Source organism: Microcebus murinus, chromosome 4 (genome assembly GCF_040939455.1).
Source record: "Microcebus murinus isolate Inina chromosome 4, M.murinus_Inina_mat1.0, whole genome shotgun sequence".
NCBI classification, from domain to species: domain Eukaryota; kingdom Metazoa; phylum Chordata; class Mammalia; order Primates; family Cheirogaleidae; genus Microcebus; species Microcebus murinus.
The window spans coordinates 68,199,895-68,224,625 of NC_134107.1; the positions used below are offsets into that span (position 1 = coordinate 68,199,895).

Sequence of the window (24,731 nt, forward strand, 5' to 3'; positions counted from 1 at the left end):
ATCTCTCTTCTGTAATATGAAAACTTCCTCCTCAGAGAGCTCTTATCCTCAGCTTCCTGCCACTGGAATCAATCAGAAGTGCCATTTAAATGTTGCTTAACAACGCCTCTTAGACTCAAGCCCATCTCTGGCTTCTGAATGAACTTCACCGCTAACTCAATTGTGTCTTTATGTCCCTGAACCCACAGCATCCTTTCTCTTCGCATATCACTCACATTGTCAGCCTTTTTGGAGGCCATTTTTTCCCTTTAGATCACTCTCTTGTCCTCTTCCCTAGAATTATAGTCGTGTTTGCATCCCAAGGCCTTTCATATTTAAAGCGCCCTATACAAATATCGCTGATAATATTATAATGATATTGTCATTATATTCAAATAACTTTTACATACATTGTCTTCTTGGGAGCCAAATCCAATGAGGGCCCTCTCATAGTCTTTGTAACCAACTCTTTCTTCTATTCTTTTCTTCTTCTACCTTCCTCTCTCCCTTACTTTCCTGGAGTCCTCCAAATTCTGGCCTTGTCCCCACTATTATTTTCACCTCTAGAAACAAAGTTTCAGACAACAAAGTTTCTCATCGGAAAGTAAAGTTATTGTACTGCCAATACTTGCTAGATGTCTCTTTTACTTCTCAATATTTTCCCTCGGACACACTTAATAATACAGATACTCACTGCCTGTATCATTTGAACCAGGTCCCTCTGACAATTTAATTACTTATTGTCATTGACCTATCAATTTTTTAAAGTGCAAGATTCCTTCTTTTATACTTTTTTTTTTTCTAATTATGAAGGGAAATATACAGATTCATAGCCTTTTTATTTAGGGCCTTGGTATGGTAAATCAGTTTACTGGTTAGCAAAGATTCACTCCTTCCTTCGCTTTGAACTTGGCAATGTGACTTGCTCTGGCCAATGAGTGTTAGTGGATGTAACATGAGCAGAGGATTTAACTGTGCTTGTGTCATGGGCTTGACTTCTTATGCTTTGGCCATCATAATGTGAATAACATATGATGAATAGCTACTGTCCCACCTCCTGGAGCTCAGAATAAAACATATGAAACAGAGAGGCCCCAGCCAACCCGGTACAGTAGTCCAGATTTCTGTAGTTTCACTGTCCACAGTTTCAGTTACCTGTGGTCATCATGGTCTGAAAATATTAAATAGAAAATTCCAGAAATAAATAATTCATAAGTTTTAAATCGCATGCCATTCTGAGTAGTATGATGAAATCTCTTGCTGTCCAGCTCTGTCCCACACAGGACATGAATCATCCCTTTGTCCAGTGCATCTACAATGTCTATGCTACCGGCCTATGAGTCACTTAGTAGCCCTCTGGGTTATCAGATCGACTTTCCCAGTGAGTAATAATGCTGACAATTTGAATATGTCAATAGAAACCATAGAGTACTTCGTTTAAATGAAAAGGTGAAAGTTCTACACTCAATAAGAGAAAAGAAAATCATATGTTAAGGTTGCTAAGATCTACACTAAGAATAAATCTTTTATCCCTGAAATTGTTTAATAGGAAAAAGAAACTTCATGCTAGTTTTTCTGTTGCACCTCAAACTGCAAAACTGAAAAAGTTACAGCCACAGTGTGTGTGATATGTGCTTAATAAAGATGGAAAATTCATATATATATAAGGTTTGGTATTATCTACAGTCTCAGGCATCCACTGGAGGTCTTGGAAAACATCACTCATGGATAAGGTGGGACTACTATATTCTGCATCTCGAAGGAGCTGGCCTTCTAACTGGCAAACTCTTAGAGGAGAAATACATTGATTTCGTGGTTGTTGGTTACACACCAAAAATTGAATGATACATGAGGTAATGGTAAATGGTGGACATTTATCATTTACAGATAGAGAATATCTATATCTTTAAAAGGAGAGGTTTGCATTAATTGACTTACAAGATACTTAACAACAAACACTTAAAACTCATTGTTCTCAACTATGCCACTTCCTACAATGTATTTCCAGAAAATGGGTCAGAATATTACCCAACTATGAAATGAACACTAGAGAATATTGGGTGAATAAAGCATTCTAGAATATCTTTGATTCGTTTTACTTTTCTAAAGCAGGAAGAATGGGATTTGTTTGGATGGTATTTGATATAGAACTTTAATTTAGTGTCTGCTGAAGGGAGAGGAGGGCTCCATGTCAGTTGGCTACAGAGTGCCCACAGGGTAACATGCTACCATTTGATTGAGTCGAGCTTCAGGGAGCTGGGCTTACAAATCACAAGCAGGCTCTGATTACTCTGAGCTCCCTAAAAACAGAGTATTTTCAACACCTGGCATAAAACAATATTCAACACGTAATGGGGAAGAACAAAAAGATTGAGGGAAAAATAGAAACTAGAGAATATGGAAATGGGAAGATATTTTTTTCTCTCTCCTTGCTTCTCCTTGAGTGATTTTAATTTCCATGTAGGGATTCCTGTTTTTCATGAGAGGCTGGCTATGCCACATGTAAGGTCATACCCAACCCTAAAATATCATAATATCATCCAAACTGAGTTTATTTGAGGCATCACTGGTAAGAACTTCAGTGACCCCTTCTTTAATGGCAGAGCTCTAATGTCTCTGAACTTACCTTCTTAAGAAAAGAAGATGTTCCTTTAAATATCTTTTGTACTTTCATTAGACACTTGCATAAAAATTCCCTTTGGCCCTGGAAATTTCCTTTAGTGATTCAATTGCCATTTGCATGTGTGCCAAGGAATCATTTCCACAATAACCATTTATATCTAAAATCAGATTTGCTAATCAGCAAAATTAATACATTTATTTGTAATAGAATTATTTTTATGAGGACTTTAATATATAAGTGAAATTTGTCATTTCAGTAATATTTTTTAAGAATATTAAAAACAAAATGTTCTTATGCAACATGACTAAAATGCCCTAGGGAAGTCTGAAATCGTTTTTTCATTAAATAGAGCTGAAATTATGTGAACAACTAGAACATGAGAAAGAAAAGAGGAAAACAAAGTATAGAACACTGGGGAATGAGAAAATAGACTGTGAAAGGAACAGTGATTTGTTCAAGGTTACCCAGTGAGTCGAGGACAAAGGGGAGAATTGGTACTATGCCAAGAACAAAAGCATATCCACATTAATGGCTGTGTGCTAAATCTGCCATTTTCAATAGATAATATATTCATATTCCTTCTAAAGATGTTCATATGTACCATGCTCCCAGAGTTTAGCATGTGTTACTTCCTAAGTGTTTAGTAGAAAAATGATAAATTCATAAACTACTATCAACCAGAAGTTAACAAAGCATGATTTCACACACAAAATCTCTGAGGTAGGTATTATAATTCCTGTCTTATAGATTAATTTAGGGGCAGAAAGATTAAGTGAATTGCCCAGGAACACACTGTGATAAAAACTGGGACATTTTCATGATACCAAACTGCTCAACAAATCTCTGTAAAGATTCTAACTATTAAGCTAGCACACTGTGGGTTGCAGTAAGTAGACTGTTCAAAGAACTCCAAGTCTGATGCAAAGCTAATATTTAGAAGAAGGGGAGAAATTTGATTAATTTGTTAGATGTGGCTGATTTTACTAGTTGGAATACTGAGCATATCTATACATGATCCTTAGATTCTATTTACAAATTATACATGAGGGCATCTGTAGTTAAGCCATGAGAATCCTAATAGAAGGATTTGAACTAACATAGATCCACCAAAAGGAAGTGGTCTTATTTACAAAATCAAGCCTCTGTGCTCCATGTCTACTTTTACAAAGCACTGCTCCCCTGCTTTGCTAATGGCTATTATAAGGAGATTTGTCTGAGACATAGAATTTCTTAATATATACATGGATCCCTATCCTAAGAGCAATGAAACCTCTGTGAAAAGTTGGTCAACCATCCAAATCTACAGATAGCAAAGGAGTAAGTAAGTAAACTGTGTTCCCAGACTAAGAGAGAGAAAACCAGGGAGGGGAAGAAGAAACATAAATAGCATCATGATAGATGTTAAATAAGACCTCAACCCTATAGCCAGGGTATGTGGATTCAACTTTTGGCTCTGTCCCATACTGTGAGTCCTTGAGCAAGTTACTTAACCTTTTTATGATCAGTTTTCCCATCACTAAAATAGAGTAATTAATAGGTCCTACCTTATAGAATTGTTATGAGGATTAAATGAATTAAAATATATTAAGTGCTTAAAACAGTATTGAGTATACAGTAACCCCAATATAAGTGTTTGATAAGTAAAGGAAGATAGGAAAAGTGAGACAGAATAGTGGACATAGATGACTTTAATATTAATATATTGCTTTGTTTCCTTCTACAGAGACTTACTTTCCACAGCCAGGGCCACTTGATTTCTACCAGTGAGCTTAACCCCATTTCCGATCAGGCCCCCAAATTGTTTTTGTTCAGAAAGATTTAAGAAGCCCTAGTTCAGTAGTTCAGGTGACTCAGCATTAAGTTAAGCTTTCTGTTATTCTTGTCCTGACCCTGTGTCCCAGTTTTAGTCACTTGTTCTTCTAATCAAGTCCCAGCCTTGTACTCCAGTTCCAGCACTTGGCTCCCCTGTGGCTTGGTGCCGGCTGGCTTGCAGAACCTGCTCAGGACCTCCAGTTCCTTTGCGGTAGTCATTTCTCAAAAGGCAACCTACAGACTAGGCACACTTTGTTTGACATACACAATATTTGAACTTATACAAATTAGCTGTCTGTATTTAGAAATTGTAAACATGTACATAAAAATTCAAATATTCAACTTCTCTTGAAAAACTGGATGGTCTGGAAACACTGGGCTCCAAGTGGCAGCTGCCCCCGAGGAGGGCCATGTGCTTTCTTTTCCCCACAGTCTCCACTCTACCTGCGCCATTTGTTTCTGTGATTTCCATGGTTCATGTAGGCATTTAAGGTTGGGGTCCAAGATTGAGAATAATTAGTATTTACCAAGCACTTACTCTGTGCCAGGTATTTTTCTAAGTACTTCACCTGCTTTACTCAATTTAATACAAGACTGGGAATCTGTTTGTTCTTGTCTGTTATCACTACAGACCTTCTTCTCTGTTTCATAGTCCCTGTCTGCATAGACCAGTGGCTGTCCTGTTCTCCTTGACCACTGTCCTCTACTCATCAGCTAGGGCCCACACACAAAGCCTTGCTGGACCTCCATGCTGTCAACCACTTACCCATGTTGTGGCCTATTGCCAGTCTCTCATCGTCCCTGCCCCCAGCCAGACTCTATCCTCAAGAACTTTGGCTATAATAGTAGTTGTTTTGTACATACAGAATCTTAGGCTTCATTGATCTGCCTGGTCCTATTATCTCATGCTCCTTGCTTTTATAAAACCTTATATTTCATTATATAGGGATAGATATTGTTCTCACAAAACATTTGCTCCAATTTTTATTAGAAGCCCAATAAAATGCATCAAAATATTTATTGATCACTTACTTTATGTTCTAGGCACTGTCACAGAAATTGATATGTATTCCTTTAGTAAGAAACCCAAAGAAGTTTGTCCATGTCTGCTACTAGCAACTCATGTCTTTCCAGTGAACCTCCTAGCAAACTAATATTATTTGAACACAATTGTCAACTTTTTGTCATTATGGGCCCTTGTGCTTTACAAAACATGAATGAAAGAGGGAAATATTTGTGTGACTAAACCAAGATTTACCAAATATCAAAAAAAAAATTCACAAAACCAATTCTACACATCATTTCATAAGATTATTTAGATTGGGTGAAACTAAATATGTACTGAATTTTAAATTCAATTGATTAAGTTCTACAATAGTTTTTAAAGAAAGACTTAAAAATGTTACTTACATAAGGAATTGTGTCCAATGTATCTGTGTTGACAATTATAGGAGCAGGACTGGCCTAAAAAAGAGAAGTAGAAAAAAATTTTAAATAACAAATAGTGTATTCTGATACAGATTCTGTTAACTTATTTAACAAAGAGCTCAACAGGCATTTCTTGAGGACCTCAATAGCACTGTATCAAGTGTTAGGGGGTAAATGAAATGGCTCCGAGTTCCTGTACTCTTCTCCACTTCAAGTATTTGTTTGCCACATTTACCACCATGAAGAAAGGAAGTAAGCATTCATAGAATTTACATTCATTTTCTCTTAAATTCTACACAACAGTGTAGGAGGTGAGGATTTGTGCTGTGCATGTGAGAAAAGGATTTCTAATGAATTGGTTGAGAGTTAAAATTTGTAACATTTATTTATAAAATGACTTTGCTAAAGAAACTTGATTTATCTTTCAAGGAAGTAAAATTAAACCGAAACCAATATTCATAGCTATTTGCTTTAAACTGTCTTTTGAGAGTATGCAAGATTCAAGGCAAAAGGAGTTCACTTATCAATACATAGGTTTACTTATTATGTATGCATGCCATATCATATCTCTTCTTTATCATTTATGCACCTCTAATCATATCCCTTAGAAATTCTTACATAGAAAATTAAAAATTAGTCAAACATAGCAGAAAATCATATTGGTTATACTAAACTCTCTTTCTTAAAAAAAGTGTATATAATTTGCAGCAATTCTCTCTAAAGTTAGTGGAGATCTGTGTAAAACTGATATAGAAGTGCTATGAGCCAAGTCATTAGAAAATAAAAGATTATAATCTCTATTTGTATCATCAGTCTGACTTCATGAATATTGAGCAGACCTATCTTTATTTTTTAGTTTCTAGAATTTTCACAGCAACTTTCCCTTTATCCCCCAAAGGATTTTTAATCTTTGTCCCAAATTACAGATTTCATTTAGATAAAGGAAATACTTTCATCATGATTAATTGAAAGCTGCTCTATATGACATGGTGGTTTTGGAAAGTGCTCAACTTTTGAGGAATTTCATTTGCTATGCCCTCTGGAGTTAACAGAGTTAACAGCTTTTTAATGTCAGTCTGTGCCTGAGGAATCTTAATCAAATGATAAAACAAATGGCAATCCAGCAGGTTTTACAAAACAGAATTCCCATGTTGTAATCAAAAACACTGGGCATGGTAAACATAAACCTGGCCTCCATGTCTACATGGTGGATCAACTAGTTATTCATGGTATATTCATGATTCTCAAGGGGAAGTATCTTGTGGGTAAATGGAGCTTTGGAAAAAGACATTTTTCACTGGATCCCACAACAACAACAAAAATATGCTTGTTAAGAGGCCTTGTGGTGCAGTGAAAAGGATATGAGGTTTGGAGTCAGGAGACATGGGCTCAAGGTTGGTTGAGCAACTTCCTGATCTCATGATTTGGAGGCTCAGCAACTGCCTGGTGGTATGATCTGAGGGCAAGAGCACAATCCCTCTCTGACTCATTTTCCTTCTTGTAGAATGAGATTAGTAGTAACAACTTTCTGAAAAGGTTGAAGATAAAATGAGGTGATACCTTTGACTATGCTCTGTAAACTGTGAATTTCAGTATTAATGTTAAGTATTATTAGTAATAAACATCCTTTAAGATTGACTACTGTAAAGATATATTGTTCAATGGTCTGTGAACTGTTTATATACCAGAGATTTCAATGCTATGTTAGTGGCTATAATTGCACTTAAAAGGCCTGATTAGGTCATGTGTTCAAAGACAACCTCTCACGTCAAAGGCAATAAAGCAATGATTATTATTACATATATGCTGCCATTTATTAAGTATGTATAAATATATGCATATGTATCATTTAATCTCCACAAAACCATACTGACTATGCATTATTATCACTGTTCCTATGTTACAGATGAGAAAACTTGAGGCTCAGAGAAATGAGAACTGAGATCTGAACACTGGCCTTTCCGATGTCAAAATTTATTTTTTCCCCATTAAGCTGCTCCAGAAGCCCAGGACCTAGGAGATTCTATCACAAGAGTCCTCCAGTGACATGAGAATCCTACACTAGAAAGTCATAGGAGACCCAGACAAAGCAAAGACCACCCTGAAGGCAAGAGATGTCTCAGGATATTGCAGGTTAGATGTTGAAAGCAATCTGATGAAAGCTTAATATGTATTTTTTATTTTACTTTTATGTTTTTAGTTTTGATGAGATCTTTCCTATTCTTTTTGTTTGGTTCCCATGACTTACAAAAGTGTGGGTTATATCCATGACTGGACTGAAAACTCTTTGAGTATCACACCCAATACTTGTATGCTCCCCTATTATTTACTATAGTTTTGGTTAAAAAAATATGTATTGATTTTATTTGGAACTTTTGTCCTAGTTTTTTTCTTTTTAAAGATTACATTAATGTGTTATGAGAGTGAATTTTATACAGAATCCCATTTCCTGTGCAATGCCATTTAAAACTTTTATATGTTTGTTGCTATTTTCCACTTTCTTTATGTAAATTTTGTCTCTCCAATAAGACTCTATGTTTAAAAACTGATAAAAATTGTATACTTCTCTAGAATTTTCCACAGTGCTTGGGTACATAGAAGGAGATCAGTAAATATTTAGGAATTATTGGCTAAATGTAGTGATGAAGTATAGATAAGGGTGTAAAGGCAAGTAATATATCTCTGTAAGCTTTGTAGAGCATTTCTAAGATAACCCCAAAATCTATATGTTACCAATAAAACTGTGACTATTTTTCCAATATCACCTTCTTTATTTGGTCACTATTACTTAACTAAATTCAGCTTTTATAAAATAGTAATTAATAATTTCATAACTGCAGGATGTGGAATCTATGAATCTTGAAGTAAAAGATCTATGCTATTTGGAGGCTATGTGACAAGTTCATTACTCCTTCTTGGTGCTAAAAAGATCCAAAAGCCACAATTAATACCTCTATCTCTAAAAGTCAATAAAAATGCATGAACAGACAGAATGTGTGGATTGTGTGAACACATACATATGTGATTGTGTGTCACATATATCTGACATTGACCACTCCCTGGTTTGAGTGCCAAGGAGATGCCATGGTGGGTCTTCTAAATAACACACTACCCTTCCATACTGCTACACCATGCTGTCTAAAGACTCTCCCATTGCTCTGCTCCAAGACCCTCACAGATCATCTCAGACTGTTTTAACAGAAGTTTCTTGGAATCTTTTAGGCACTCAACAACACATACATCAGCAGAGAACAAAAATCCAAAGTGGCAACAACACTTTGTACTACAAGTGTAGTTACCAACCAGGCATGGCCCAAGAGTGTATTCTTATCAGTTGATGAATCCAGATCTTCCCTTAGCTTAGCCTGGCTCCTGTCTCTTTGTTCACTTTTGCAATTAAGAGAGGCCATGCCTAGTTTGATCTAGTTTGGTTTCTGAATCTTAAAAACCAATTTCCCAGTTTCTTTGATGATTTCCTCTAAGCTTTTTCTCCACACTCCACACTGCCCCAAAATGCCCTTTCTCTTTATGTTGGATATCCTTTTTAATTGGACCCCTAAATCACAGTGGTGACTCAGCAGATTCCATTCTCCTCCTTTAATATACTTATTTTCATTTGCTAGAAAAAGATTCATAACAAATCTGAAAAAAAATTCCTTTTAATCAGAAGCTTCGAGGCTTTTTCTTTATGTTAATCTAGGCAAGGATTTTTGAAAGTATAAAGTATTAAGAAAATCAATCTTTCTTTGGTGAACCATACTATTAGAGGCATGGTTTGCCTTTTATATTATATTCTCTTCCATATGAAGAAAGCCAGTTTATAGCAACAGGGAAGAATACAGCTAATCTGAGAGAAACGAGAAAGCAGAGAGAATACTGATAAAATATAAATTATTAGATCAAGTTATTTATGAATTTCAGCCACTTTCTTGTCCTTGGGTTCCATGGGACATCCAAATATTCTTATATTATATCAACAATTTTGCTTATGCTAGCAATAGATAAACTTCTTGCTTGCTTGTTGCTTCTTGCTTGCTTGTTGCTTGCTTGTTAGAGAATCTAAATAACAAAGAATCTGACATAACAAATGCAAATTTTCCAAGGAGTTCATTGATTCTGACTAACTTGTTTACTTCTTGATATTTGCTAAGGGCCAGATCTTGCAAATACCTCTGACATAAGGGGGTAAGTGGTCACAAAGCTGGCTACTGTGAAGAAGCCTCCTCAAGCAAAGTATTGGCAAGGGAGGTAGAGTAGCCAGGCAGCCAGGAACATTCTCTGAGAAGCTTAGGTCTGAGAAGTGTAGGTTAACCAATGGGAAGGTCAAAAAACTGAATGTAGTACCTAAACTTTTAAGAAGAAATGTAGCAAAGAAGAGAAACCAGCTAGTTTATCAAGTGAACTAGATACAGCAAGAACAGAATGATAACATTCATGGGGCTAGAAATTGTGTAAGGATTTCAGCTGACTTGGGAAACAAGTATAAGGCAAGCAGCTATCAATAGGTCAAGTTAAATGTATGGTAAAATATGGCAAAAATAACATATGAGCAGTTTTGGGGTACCTTTGGCTTACCTTCTCAGCCTTATGGGGTAAGATACATGAGTGGGCAAGAAGTTTGCTTTTTGTCTATTTATATGTAAATGACTTTTATATATGACATGGCATGATGATTGGAAACAAAATGGAAGCCACTGAAGTTTCAAAATGAGTTCTCTGTGTGTGTGTATGTGTGTGTGTGTGTGTGTGTGTGTGTGTGTGTGTGTGTGTGTGTGTGTGAGAGAGAGACTTTACTTGTGAGAGCTAGAAATCCCAGAACTTCAAGGTAAATATCGGCTGGCTTAGATTGGCTGCTACAAGATAGACTTGTTAATAGACTTTTAGCATCATAGTCACACGGAGGATCACTATCAGAGTGAGCTCCAATCAGACCATGTTCTGATCCTGAGTAGGAAAGTAGAATATTGGGGTTACTACTGACATACTCGATTGGGTCTGATATGAGACATCCAAAATTAAGTACTAAATTGGATATGCTGAGTGTTGAACCCACCATAACTATATTTTGTGTTAGCTTTTTCCCCTAACCTTGTATCATATTGGCTTATTCTGGACATAAAAATGTGTCATGATTGGGGGAGGGAATTCTGCTTCCATTGCCTGCATTATACTCTTGTTCTCTGCTGGGACTGAAACTCTCTCTTCCCTCTCTGTCTTTCCCACAATCTGTTAGGCTGGAGCCCCATATCCCTAGGGCAGGACCCCATTCCCCAGGGAATGTTGGTAGTACCCTATTTCTACTTGAAGGATTTACCAGGAACCTACAACTAGCACTACATGAAGGCATGTGGTATCATGACTCAGCCACACCTAGATTCCATGATATATTAATACTGGGATGAATAATAAGAGCAAGCACTTATCCAGCACATACTTTATGTAAATTAATTTATTTAATCCTCACAGAATTATATGAGACAGGTACTATCATTCTCAATTTAAATGTGAGGAAATGAAGGTTAAATAACTTTCCTAAAGTCATACAACTGGTAAATAGAACATCTTCAAACCCAAGCAGTGTGGCTCCAGAGTCATATTCTATTGTATCTTAGAATAAAATTGGATTTTACTAGATATCTCTGGATTCTAATTTTTAATGTTAATCAACAATTTATAAAGCCAGCTGAAATCCATAATCTGACTTTATTCTGTGAACATTGATCTTGACTGGTCCAAGAACCCTCCCCTCCTCACTTTGGCCGAGGTACTGAGGCCCAGTAGATAGTGTGAATAGGCCTGCAGGAGTCATGACCTAGGAAAAGGTTAGTGCTACAGATACACCCAGTGATTGATTCAGGCATTCTCTGAGTAAGCCCCAAAGAAATTATTTGGTAAATGACTGATTAAAGACATATTAATGGTTGAGTGAGAGAGAGGAAGAACAAACATACTCTAGGATCATAGAATTTTTAAAGCTAGGATATTGAGGTACATTTATTTCCATCTTTTTTTTCTATAAATATGAACATTAAAACAGAGAAAGTAGCATGACCCAGATCTCACAAATACTTAGTATCAAAACTAAATGATAATAATAATCAAGAATAATGATAAGTTATTTAGTACATTTTGAAGAATTATTGTGTTCCAGAGACTATGCTAAGTACTTTAAGATGCATCAGTGCATTTAATTTTCACAACATTCTAAGGAAGATATTATTCACATTAAAAAGAAAGAGAGAAAGAAGAAAAGAAGGAAAAAAAAGGAAGGAAGGAAAGAAGGAAGGGGGGGGGGAGCAAAGGAAGGAAAGGAGGCCCAAATTGGCTGAGTCCCTTGCCTAAGGTCACAAATCTAAGAGGTGTCATAACCAGTTTTTAAATCCATGTCTTTCAAACCTCAGAATCCATGATGGTAATCCCAACATCTCATTTCTTTGACTTAGTTTTTCCAGGCTACCAGACTGAAAATGCAATTATTTTCTGCCTGGAAAGTTGCTAGTTTCACAGTCTGAAGAGAAATTTCACAGTGTACTGACTCAGATTCAATTCCCCAGTTCTCAGAGGGTTTCTAGGTCCCTTAATTTCTTGCAAAACCCCCACTTAAAAAATGGGACAATGCTATTTTCCAGTTAACCTATTTCTCAAGAAGTTTGCTGAAGAAATAATGCATGCAAAGCAAAAGATAACTATATAAATGTAAGTTTATTTTATTTATTACTGTTATTTTTTTGCTTTCCTGTATTTTCTTCTTTTCATGTTCCCTTTCCATAAGACCAACCAGTTGGTTGTAGTTCAATTCAGCCACACTCCAAGACATCATTACTAATATCATCAAGCCAGGCTTGTCACCTGGCTTGCCATTATTCTGCAGTGACATAAAGCACATCCCTCACAGGTGAGGACACTGAGGCAAGAACAATAGGTGAGTGAACCAGGTGAGTACCTAAGGGCTTGGCTAGCCAAGGCTTAACTGCAAGTTAATGGCTGTGGCATGTTGTCTTAAGGAAACAATTTTGGAGGAAGCTAAGATCTTGGTCTTTCTCCCTAGCATTTAATAAAATGTGTAGATGGTTACCTACCTAGCTTACTGCCAACGTAGCTCAGACAATAGGAAGAAAAGATGACAGATCATATTGTGGCTTGAACTCAATTCCACTCTACTTACTTGAACTCTCTCAATAAATAAAAAATATTATCCTCACTTTATAGACAAAAAAAAACTGATGTTAAGTAACTTGCCCAAGGTCATCCAGCTGGTAATAGCAGGTCCAAGAGTCAAACCTGGCAGCATGGCTCCAAAATGGGTAACTCTTAACCACTGCAAAACATTTGTTTCTGTACCCTATTACGATTTGATATGTCCAAAAATCTGTTCTAGTCAACATGATTTCTCTCACTGATCCTAAAAAGCTCATCATTAGTATTTTTTTTTTTTTTTTTGAGACAGAGTCTCACTTTGTTGCCCAGGCTAGAGTGAGTGCCGTGGCGTCAGCCTAGCTCACAGCAACCTCAAACTCCTGGGCTCAAGCGATCCTGCTGCCTCAGCCTCCCGAGTAGCTGGGACTACAGGCATGCGCCACCATGCCCGGCTAATTTTTTGTATATATATTTTTAGTTGGTCAATTAATTTCTTTCTATTTTTTGGTAGAGACGGGGTCTCGCTCAGGCTGGTTTCGAACTCCTGACCTTGAGCGATCCGCCCGCCTCGGCCTCCCAAAGTGCTAGGATTACAGGCGTGAGCCACCGGCGCCCGGCCTATCATTAGTATTTCATCCCCTTGGATTGAAGTGTTATTATCTCTGTTTGATTTGCCTTTAAAATAGAAGTATAAAATAGTGTATTTTGTAAAAAATGGATGATATCCTAAAGACCTCAGTTAGGCTGAGTTGGCATCTCTTTTCCCCTTGTACAGAAAAGATGGGGTAGCCTGAAAAATGAGGCACAAAAAGTAAAGACCAGTGAACCAAAGACAGTTTTTTTTTTAACTTGATAAGTTTTCTCTGAATTAATCCTATTTGGTAAAGAAATGGAAATTGCTTGAACTGTTAGTTATGAAGACTCTTCAAATTTTCATTCTGCACACTCACCACACACCTCCTTGCACTTACTATAAAAGGCTAAAATAAATGACTCACCAAAATTAGGTCTACAAAGGCAACAATGACACCCAAATTGATAATTATATCGACCACTAATACCACGCTTTATCATTTATAAAGTGTGTTCACACACATTCAATCATTTAATTCACATAGGAAGAAGGAAGGGAACTAACATTGACTAACAAAGCATCCACTCTATACCATGCACATATGGTAAGCTTTTTATTTATGTTTTATTGTTTACTCCTTACAGAACCCAAGAGGAATTGGTGGAATTTTCCCTTGTTTATAGATAAGTAAACAGAGTAAGTAAACAGAGACTCAGAGTAATTCAGTACATTTCTCAGAGTCAGATGGCTAGAGGGAAGCAAAGCTGGGATTCAAACCCAGGTCTTCTGACTCTAAACCCTTTATTTTTCACCATTAAGCCATGAGGCTTCAAACCCCACTGATTCACATTGAGCTTTTACAAATGTAACTGCTTTATTTATGCAAATGCCCCCTGAATATCCCATGAAAAATGTAGTCATTAGCTCAAATCTCAGATGTGGTTTAGTCCATGTGCCCCATGCCATAATAACCATACCTACTTAATTCACTGATTCACTCCATGTGGTGCTATTCCTGGAAAGATCCATGTGGATACCATCTGCTCCTTGTTGCTAAGCTACCAAAGAGTTATAATCTTAGCAGTATAGTTGTATTGTCCAGATTTAGGTACCAGAATTCTGAGCAAGTTGCCAATAACCTGGTTACTTAGGCTAAGGTAAGACCTATTTCTTCTGTAGTACATTGTTCAGGGCTTTTCATGCAATGTGTGATCAATAAATGATTGCTATTTAGTTTCCTTCCTTCTCTTTTTCTTCCATTGGGCCAGAATCCTTACTACTCCAAGCATACACTTTACTCATGTCTACCACAGTGTCTTTGTTTTCATTTCTTCCTTTTCCCACAGTCATGGTCCTCACTCTTACCTACCTAACCAAATCCTATCTATCCAGCAAGGACAATCTGAAGTTCCAGATCGTCCATGAAAGCTTCCCCAACCGTCACTCCAGAACTCATTCTATCCATCCCATCTCTCTAATTTTAAAGCACTCATTATCTGTAGTACTATAGTTCATACTGAATTATAAAAACTAAAGGAAAGAAAGTACTGAAAACATCTGACATTCTTAATAAACTTTTTTCCCCCCTGCTCTTACATGTGTTGATGGCTAATTGGTTCATGTGTGATATTCCTATCATCTCCCTTAAATTGTAATCACTGTGAGGGCAACATCCTCATCTCACTTCATTTCTTTACCATCCCCACCACCACCTACACACCTAACAGTGCTTGGCATACAATATACACTCAAAAGGTGATTGTTAATTGATTTTTAGACCTATTGGACTAGAGTCACACCAACCAGATAAGATTCATTAGAAACCCTTGAGGCAACAGAATTAGGGGAAATAAATGGAAAGGGGTAACTGCATGCTGCCTTCTGGTGACAAGTTCTTTTACCACACTTCCTGGTGGTGGCCAAGTATGAGCATTTGGACCCTGTCATGCACTGCAGACCATTCTATTTTGAAAAACAATATGTAAATTAAGGAAAATTAAAAGTAGAAAGACTTTTCTACGCCAATCATACTTTATGTTCACTCTTTTCTATTTCTCATAACAACCCTATAAAGTACACACTCCAATTATGCTCATTTTATAGATAAAGGAGAGTGAGTCATGGCCTGTAACAAAACTTGCCCAAGGTTGCTAGACTAGTAACTAGATGGAGCCAAGGCTCACTCTTCTCAACTCTAAGTCCATATTCTTGTCTCATCACCACCCTGTATGGAATAAGGATGGTAGCTGTGGGCAGTGTTTCATGCTCTAATTTATTTTCCTACTGTACATTGCAGGAGAAGTTCAAGAGGTGGAAGGAAGCATGGGATTTGGGATAAAGCTAAGAACTCAAAGATCATGAAAAATCAAAATGGCATCTGCAGCATTTATCAAAATTTCTAGATAAATATGAAGACATATCCCCAAAGACTCACCCCAAACCAGACATTTGTTTGAAGTTTCATGTTTTATCTTTAAAATGAATGTGATTTTTATATTTTACTCCATAACCATTTATTTTTTATAATAGTATAGAAACAATGTTTTAAGTTATTTATATTGGAATCAACCTGACATCCTGGGTTGTTCCTGCATGGCCATCAAAAATCAGGTACTCTGTCTCCCTAGAAATAACTGTATATCAGTTGAGGAATTAAGTCCTTTGTATAAAGATGGAAGAACTGGGAGCCAGGAGATCTCAGTTTTAGATCCAGCAAGTTAAGTTACTCTGGGTGAAAGAGCAATTCACTGAGTCTCCCCATTTATTTCTATATTTGAGGAATAAAGAGTAAAATGGATGATCTGTAAGATTCCATGTCTTATCAAGAATCTGATTTTACTTAATGTAAAGTTTATTCTCCTGGGAAACACTGGAAGGCAGAGATGCTGTATTATTCTTTCTTCTGGGAAATTATGATCTTTTTTACCATTCAGATACCAAAAATTAGAAAAGGTGGAATTAAGAAAAGAATGCAGAAATAAAAGACAAAAGTTAAATTAGGTAAAGAACAATTATATAAATTAGTTTTTAATGCATTGGCTGAAGGATGAGGTCCAGTATGCCTTAGACAAGGCACCTCAAAAATCCATTTATGATCTACTTGCTCTATGTTTATAGTCTATATTTTGTTTTTCTTGTAAATAGGTTAATAGTTCTCTTCTACATTAAGGAATCAAAAAGATTTGAAGTGAAGAAGAGAATTATCACCAAGCTCTTTCTTCTATCCTTGCCTTTTTTCATGTTCTATAAACCTTAACTCCAGATAAAATGCCCCTCTGACTTCATTTCCCTCCTGATAATCATAATTTTATACTAGATCTTACACTAAAGTTTGAATCCTAACAGGTGAAGCTATAGAGAAAGTCTTAAAATATTTCATATCTAGAATGGTTCTTTTGTGTGAGAGGAAATGTTAGGAAAGAGATAGAGATGATGTGTGAATTAGTTTACTGTTTAACCACTGATAATCTTTAACATATTCACATCTCTGGGGAGCCTGGAAGGATGTTCCAAGACTTGTCTCTAAATGATGGCACTTGGGTGGGGTTGCAGGAGAAACAGTGTAGAGAACATTTTATTTCCATTTCCCTTATTTTATATTCTGATAACATCTATATGACTAACAATATCCCAGCTACCTTTTTTTTCTTCAAATTTAATGTTCTATTTGGAATCATTTTCAAAGAGGAAAAACATGAAGAAAGAATAGATAAAAAGGAGAAGTGAATGGGGACTAGAAAAATAGAGGTTTGCTAAATACTGCTGGCATTTGCAGGTGCCAAAGAATATATTCTGCAGATGTGTTTGTATATTGTTATCAACTAGGCAATGAACTCTTTGTTCTACAAGCCAGAGAGACTACAAATTTCTGGGTCCAAAATGCCAACCAGTTCCTAGCCCCACAGCTGTACTGTCTTCCCAGAGCAACAATGTGCATGTTACTCTGTTTCTCAGTTTTCCTGTAGTTTTCTTACTCTCAGTTATTCTGTAAAACAAAGACCTGCTTGTTCAATTTACCCCCTACTAGGCCCAGCATAATGCTACAACTGTGTGTTTCAAGGTAAAAATGGAAGAATATTATCTGTGCTGTTGGCTAGAGGGGAGACAGGGAAATAGCAAGAGAAAAACATAAAAGGATGGGAAGGCAGGAAGGAGGTTGTTTTCTGGTACATGGGGACTCTGTCACAATTTGTAGAGTGGCATGATGATTCTTAGGCTGGGGCTGTCTCTCCTCTGTACTCTCAGATTGCTTTGTTCCTTAGATTTGCATTCTCAGACACACTGAAACCTTCATTTGTTTTATAAAGGATTTCCCCCAACCAAATAGAAAGGAGATAGCTTGCTTGTGTATATAATGTTTGCATCCAAATGTCTCATGACTTCTCCTTGCCCACTTTAACTAGATAAGAACTAGATAAGAATTTGCAGCTTATGCTTTTATATTACAGGATGAGCACCTCCTAGCCCTGAGCTTGGAGTTACCAGATAAGGCTTCTAAAGGCTGTTTATGGCCCTGTGGAACTTGGAAAAATTATTTAACTCTCTGAATTATTTGTAAGGTTATATACAAGTGTAAATACAAATTGAATGATTCCTGATTTTAATACTAACCTAATTTTGAATATCATAAAAATAGTAATAAAAAGAGTTTACAATTTGGATTATCTAACTGGGATTTAACACCTTTCTCCTCACTTACATGATGATCTTAGCTGATAAATTTAACCTCTCTGGAACTTTCTATTCACTTATAAAATGGAGGTTATGAATTATGTAGTCAATTTCATGTGCTTCTTCAAGAAAGAAATAGGATCATATCTGAAAACACTATGTAATTTGTAAAAGTATACACTTGTGATAATATTTTAAAAATTAGCAATAATAATAATAATAATGGCAATCCTTCCTGGGTACCTTCTTTGGCTAGAAACTGTGTTAAGGATTTAAATTACATTATCTCATTAGACCTCAAACAACTCTAAAAAGATCTGTATAATATCTAATTTTACATAGAGTGAAACTCAGTCTCAGAGAATTTGAGTAATTTATCCAAGCTAGGAAGTGGTAGAGCAAGGATTAGACCTAGGTCTTCAGGTAGACGGAACTCTGAATCAGAGCAAAATTGGACCAGGCTGAAAGTCTAGTCTTACTACATTATGTCTTACTGTTTAACCATTTCTGATCTTGGCCATTTCAACTCTCTGAACTTTAATTTTCACATAAATACTATGAGGATAATAAAACTTACTTTGCCTATCTTGCAAAGTTGTAATAAGAAATTATCTCATTTATACTGCTGTGAAAATTGTAACATAATAAATAAATATAAGGAAGATTACAGCAGCAGCAGCAGAAACATTGATATAGCACATATTTTGGTCTCTATACAAGATAAAAATTAGAAATTCCCGTGTTCTTAAGCATCTTCCTACTAAATGAAAATATCTAAATGAAACTTTAAAAAGCACAACATACCTAGTATTAGCTCATTAAACGTTTTTTGGTTTTGATGTTTGTGTCTTTTAAAAAATATTTTGCTTTGCTAGATGGAGGAGGACTACTATTATTAACTCTGAACAACTGTCTATTTTTCTGTTCTATAACAAATAAGTTTGGAGTATTCCTATTTTTACAGTTTCTGGGGTAGGTAAAGAAGACAAGAGTGGAAGAGCATGGGCTTTATTGTACAATAACATATATCCCCATTTTGATGTCAACAATAACATTTTTTAATGAGCAATATTATAGCACAAGGAAGGCATCCTGCACCTGGCGTTAATTTTTTGTGGACTCCAGATGTGTATCCACAGCATCACGAAACCAGTAATCAAAGAAAACGCAAACTACACAAGGGAGGAAGATATAAAGATAGGTTCTTGCTTTTTGTTCAAAAACAAAAGTGACAATTCCCTTGCATTTTACCAGCAATCTGCAAATGTTCATGCAGTCTCAAGCTGTTACAATTATCCAGGTCGCTTCTGATGTAGTTTCCCTCCTTCTTTAAATCAGACATCTCCATAGATTAAGTGTCATCTTTATTCCTTTACTAATGAAAATTCCATTAATAGCCTCATTCATATTCTTTGGAAGGAAATAGACTAAAAATTGGGATATTACTAGACAGAAATGCAAAGCGAGGTTAAGAGGAATGAAATAGAGAATGAAATGAATCCAACATGATTGAGGATGATGAGTCAAGTAATATTTAGAATCCAGAAAGGACAAAACACACTTGGAACATCATGAACTAGGACTGAAAGTCATCTCTGAACAAATCCTATTTAGAGCTGACCTAAGTTTATGATGGGTCTAGGGACGAGAGGCAGAATTGGTGGAAGTGACGCTGAAGCTGAGGAGGCAGATTTTAAGCATGTATTTGAGACAGGAAGGATCATTTCTTCATTATCATCTCATTGCTGCCTAGGTCTCACTTTTAGAGTATTCATCAACCTGTACAGATTTACTTAGCAAGCGTCATATTTAAGGCACTGCACTTGGCAAGGCAGAAAGTAGGAAGAGGAGAAGCACATTGTCCTGACCAGCAGAGAGTTTACAGTGCTATGGAAGTTAAGAGAGACCCACCAATTGCCTATAAGACAAGGCAGGAAATCGCACAAGAGAAATAGGGGCAAAGTACCACTGTGAGTATGAAGAAGAAAGGCAGGTGGGATTAGGGTTAAAAAGCCTGGGTTTTCTCCTGGTCTTACTGGCTATGTGATTTTAAACAAGGTACCTGATCTCACTGATCTTCTGAAATGGAGATAATAACAACGGGGCCATTTCATTCTGATGATTAAATACAAAAATATATAAATATAGAACAGTTGGTAAGTGGTTTCCATAGTCTTATTTTTTCCTCAGATTGTGTTAATCAAGGTTGAACTAAGGTGGGAGAAGGCATATCATCTGGTTACTAGATCTGAGGGGAGGCTTATGGAAGAGGATATGATTTAAGTCTTAAAGGAGGAACCTCACCCTGAAGGCCAGTGTGGTCGGTGGATTGGGCCATTTTCTCTTCAGCTATATTCTGCCCTTTCCTTAAGGGCCATATCCTGTCCCTGTCCCACTAGTCACAAACTGGCCCTTGTCTTAGTTAAGGTTCTCTAGTTGTGGAGATAGAAAGCACTTGAACTATTCTAAACACAATTTGGAATTTATTATCAAGCTAAAAGGGCAGGAAGCACAGCAGGGTGGGCACCTGATGGACTAGAACTAAGAACTGGGAATTTCAGGAACTGAGGAAGTCACAGCCCGGCTTCTCCCAGTTCCTTTCAGGCTCATTTCTCTCAGTGTCTTTGAGATCACATGATTTCTCGTCTCCTTTTCTCTTTCCACATTTGTTTCATTCTTTTATATCTGTGCACAAACACTGTCTGCTTCTCTCTCTCTATATATATATCTATCTCCTCAGTTTTAGGCACAGTTGTCAACCAGGCCACATGTAACAGGGGTAATGAAGCCAAGTATCTGAAAGTCATCTCTTTCTCCACTGGAGATTCTCTCCTAAGGTTCCAGTGCCTTTTTCTATGGGCCTGAATTATTCAGTGTTCTTTCTCTGATTTACCTGTATAATTCCTGACCTTAAATAAACGACTCAACTCTCATCCTCATTATTCCTGACCTTGCTGCTTCTCTAATGCTCAAAGAGGTAGATCAGAAGCTGGGGAAAGTTAATAACATGCTCTCATTCAATACTGCTCTTTCATGCCTTAGTGCCTTTGTACCTGTTGTTTCATCCTCTTTTACCTCCCTCACCTGGTAAACCCCTGTTTAAAACTGTCTCAACTCATATAGACTTCAGCCTAGGCAAAGAACTTATGAAGATGACCCCCAAAGCAATCACAGCATCAACAAAAATAAACAAACGGGACTTGATCAAATTAAAAAAATTTCTGCACAAAGAAACTATCACTAGAGCAGATGGAGAACCTACAGAATGAGAAAAAATATTTGCATGCTATACATTTGATAAAGGGCTGATAATTAGAATCTATATAGATCTCAGGAAAATCAGCAAGAAAAAACAACTCCATTAAAAAGTGGGCAAAGGACATGAACAGAAACTTTTCAAAATAAGATAGACTAATGGCCAAGAAAAATGAAAAAAATGCTCAATATCTCTGATCATCAGGGAAATGCATATCAAAACCATAATGAAATATCACTGAACTCCAGTGAGAATGGCTTTTATTAATATCAAAAGTACCAAAACAACAAATGTTGGCATGGATGTGGAAAGATAGGAACACTCATACATTGCTGGTGGGACTGCAAACTAGTGCAACCTCTATGGAAAATAATATGGAGATACCTCAAAGAACTAAAAATAGAACTACCATTTGACCTAGTGATCCCACTACTGGGCATCTACCCAATGGAAAAAAATACATTCTATAATAAAAAAATCTGCACTCTAATGTTTATAGCAGCACAATTTACAATTGCAAAGATGTGGAAACAAACCAAATGTCCATTGATACATGAGTGGATTAATAAAGTGTAGCATATGTATACCATGGAATATTACTCAGTCACAAAAAACAATGGTGAACTAACATTTTGTATTATCCTGGATGGAGCTGGAGTCCATTCTTCTAAGTGAAGTATCACAAGAATGGAAAAATAAGCACCACATATACTCAGCACTAAATTGGAACTAATAGATCAACACTTATGTGCACATATGGAAGTAACATTCATCAGGTGTCAGACAGGTGGGAATGGGGAGGGGATGGGTAAATTCACACCTAATGGGTATAGTGTGCACTGTCTGGGAGATGGACATCCTTGTAGCTCTGACTCAGGCTGTACAAAGTCAATATATGTAACCTAAACATTTGTACCCCTGTAATATTCTGAAATTAATTAAATAAATACATAGAAAACAAACAAAACTATCTCAAGACTTTTATCCTCTATTCAACCTTCTTGGTTATCTTTCTCCTTGATTACAAGCAGATGGGTCACTCCCTTTTTGCTATATTTACTATGGTTTGTATATCCCTAATTACTGCTCCTCCCATACTGCTTTGTAGTTATCTTGGTTTTAGTGGTTTTCTTCTTATTCTAGAGATCTAGTTAAGAAAATGGGCTCTGGGGTTGGATCACTGGGTTTAAGGCCCAAACTTTCTATTTATTAGCTATGTGACTGTTGGGAGGCTACTTTACATTCTTTAAACTTTGTTTGTAAAATGGAGATAATTGTACCTATATCAGAGACTTGTTGAGAGAACTGAGTGAAATATGTAAAATGCTTACAACAATACATGGTATAAAACAGGTGCTCAGTAAATATTAACTACTACTTTTATACTACCAGTACTTAGCCCAGGATGTGGTATATAGAATGTGCTAATTGCTGGAGAAATGAACTTGTGTTTTAAGACTGAAAAATATTTGGGAAAGAACATTTTATTTGTTTTATTTTCAGTGGCTTTGAAAAATATCTACTGTTGTTATACTTTCTGATGATTGATGTATATCTGTGTGTGCATATGTGTAATATGAATATGAGTACAAAATTTCAATATTGAATTGAAATTTTGAGAAACACTATAAACAATTCACACAGGGATAGTATTAAAGTATGTAATAGAGGGATAAAAAGTTACCTATCAGGTACAATGTATACTGTTCTGGTGACAGGTACACTAAAAGTCCTGACTTCAGCATTATATAACTTATCCACATAACAAGAAAACACTTGTACCCCATAAATCTATTGAAATAAGAAAAAATAAAGTGGATATATATATTTATATATAAATATAAATAATTGTTTATGTAATAGTGTCTGTTTCCTTAACTAGAAAGTAAATGTCTCCAAAGCAGGGATTGAGCTTGTCCTATTTATTATTATATGTCCAGACATATTGCAGTTTCTGACACATAAAATGTGTTTAATAAGTATCGGTTAAGTGGATGAACAAATAGAAAAATGGACTGTGTTTACATATTAGCAAATACCTTTCTGTTCCCTTCACTGTTCCCTCCTTTTCCTTCATCATTACTGAATGTCCTGCCTAACCTTCAAAACCCAGCTGAGATACCCATCTTGCCCCTTCTCTGAATTCTTGTGGTAATTCATAGGTACTTAGGGTACTCAACACTTTGTATTTGGTGTTACAGTGATAGTGCTCCTGTATGAATACTCCTGTAGATAGAATTCCAATCAGGGATTCTCCTGATTTATTCATTTCTGTATCTTTCCCAATGCTTAGTAAGCTGTATTACATTCAATTAGGGTCAAAATAGATTTTTGTGAGATGAATGAATGAATACTATTACACTATTACAACTGTTCTTTGACAGAAGCCATGAGTCTAGTAGCAAGATGGACAAAATAAATGCACTGAGGACTCACTGAATACCAGTGTGAATTCCTTTACCAAATCTAAATATGATGACTAGCAGCATAAGGAAAACCAACTTTTCACACTGTAGCAAGAGACAGTGGAGCACCATTTGGTCAAGAAGTAATGCTATCTCTCTTACAAAAGGATGGTGTCACAAACAAGTTGTCAGTGTACTTTTGGGTCCTTATCCTGTGTCTAGAATAGTACTTGACACATAGCAGGGGCTCCAGAAAATGTGAGTGAATTGAACTAATAAGTGAATAAAAACACAGGACAGTCTCTATGAAAAAAACTAATTGTAGGACTGTTTTTACAAGCATAAATTTACTCATTTGAACAAGTATGAGTAGCCTTTGATTTGCCTGATACCCCAAAATGTTGACTGTCTAGAAGAATATCCTTATGGACCTAATGATGGAACCAATTTACAAGACTTCAGGAGAGAGCTTTTTATCATTCAATACATATTTAGGCACTGACATTGTCCAGGCACTTATGATAAAAGATATGGAACACTATGTGTTACTGTTTTGTACTTGGACTCTTGGGTCTAGCAGATGAATCTCCTTGAGACTCTAGATTTGATTTCCCCATTTCATCACTATAAGGCATGATCTGATTTGTGAAATCAAATCCTGAAATTTTCAAGGACTTCAAAGTTTAGTTTCCTTCTTCTCTGTAGGCTGTTTTGGGCAGCATTATCTAGGAATAAGCTGCTGTAAGTTTCCTTTCACCAATGTGAATTTTAGTCTGTATAGGAAGGTTCTCTGGGAGCAGATTGTATCATGACTTGAGTTTTAATGTCAGGTTTATTATTAATCCA

The 24,731-nt window shown here is 36.3% G+C and overlaps 1 protein-coding gene across 20 annotated transcripts in view; it reads right to left on the bottom strand.

Moving 5' to 3' along the window:
* The window catches only part of DLG2 (discs large MAGUK scaffold protein 2), a 1,870,454-nt gene that overhangs the window by 671,676 nt on the left and 1,174,047 nt on the right, over window positions 1–24,731 (bottom strand). For all 20 annotated transcript variants that reach the window (XM_076002367.1, XM_076002386.1, XM_076002368.1 and 17 more), the window contains one exon: window positions 5,825–5,878. In XM_076002367.1, the coding sequence (XP_075858482.1) occupies window positions 5,825–5,878 (54 nt within the window). The remainder of the gene's footprint in view (window positions 1–5,824; window positions 5,879–24,731) is intronic.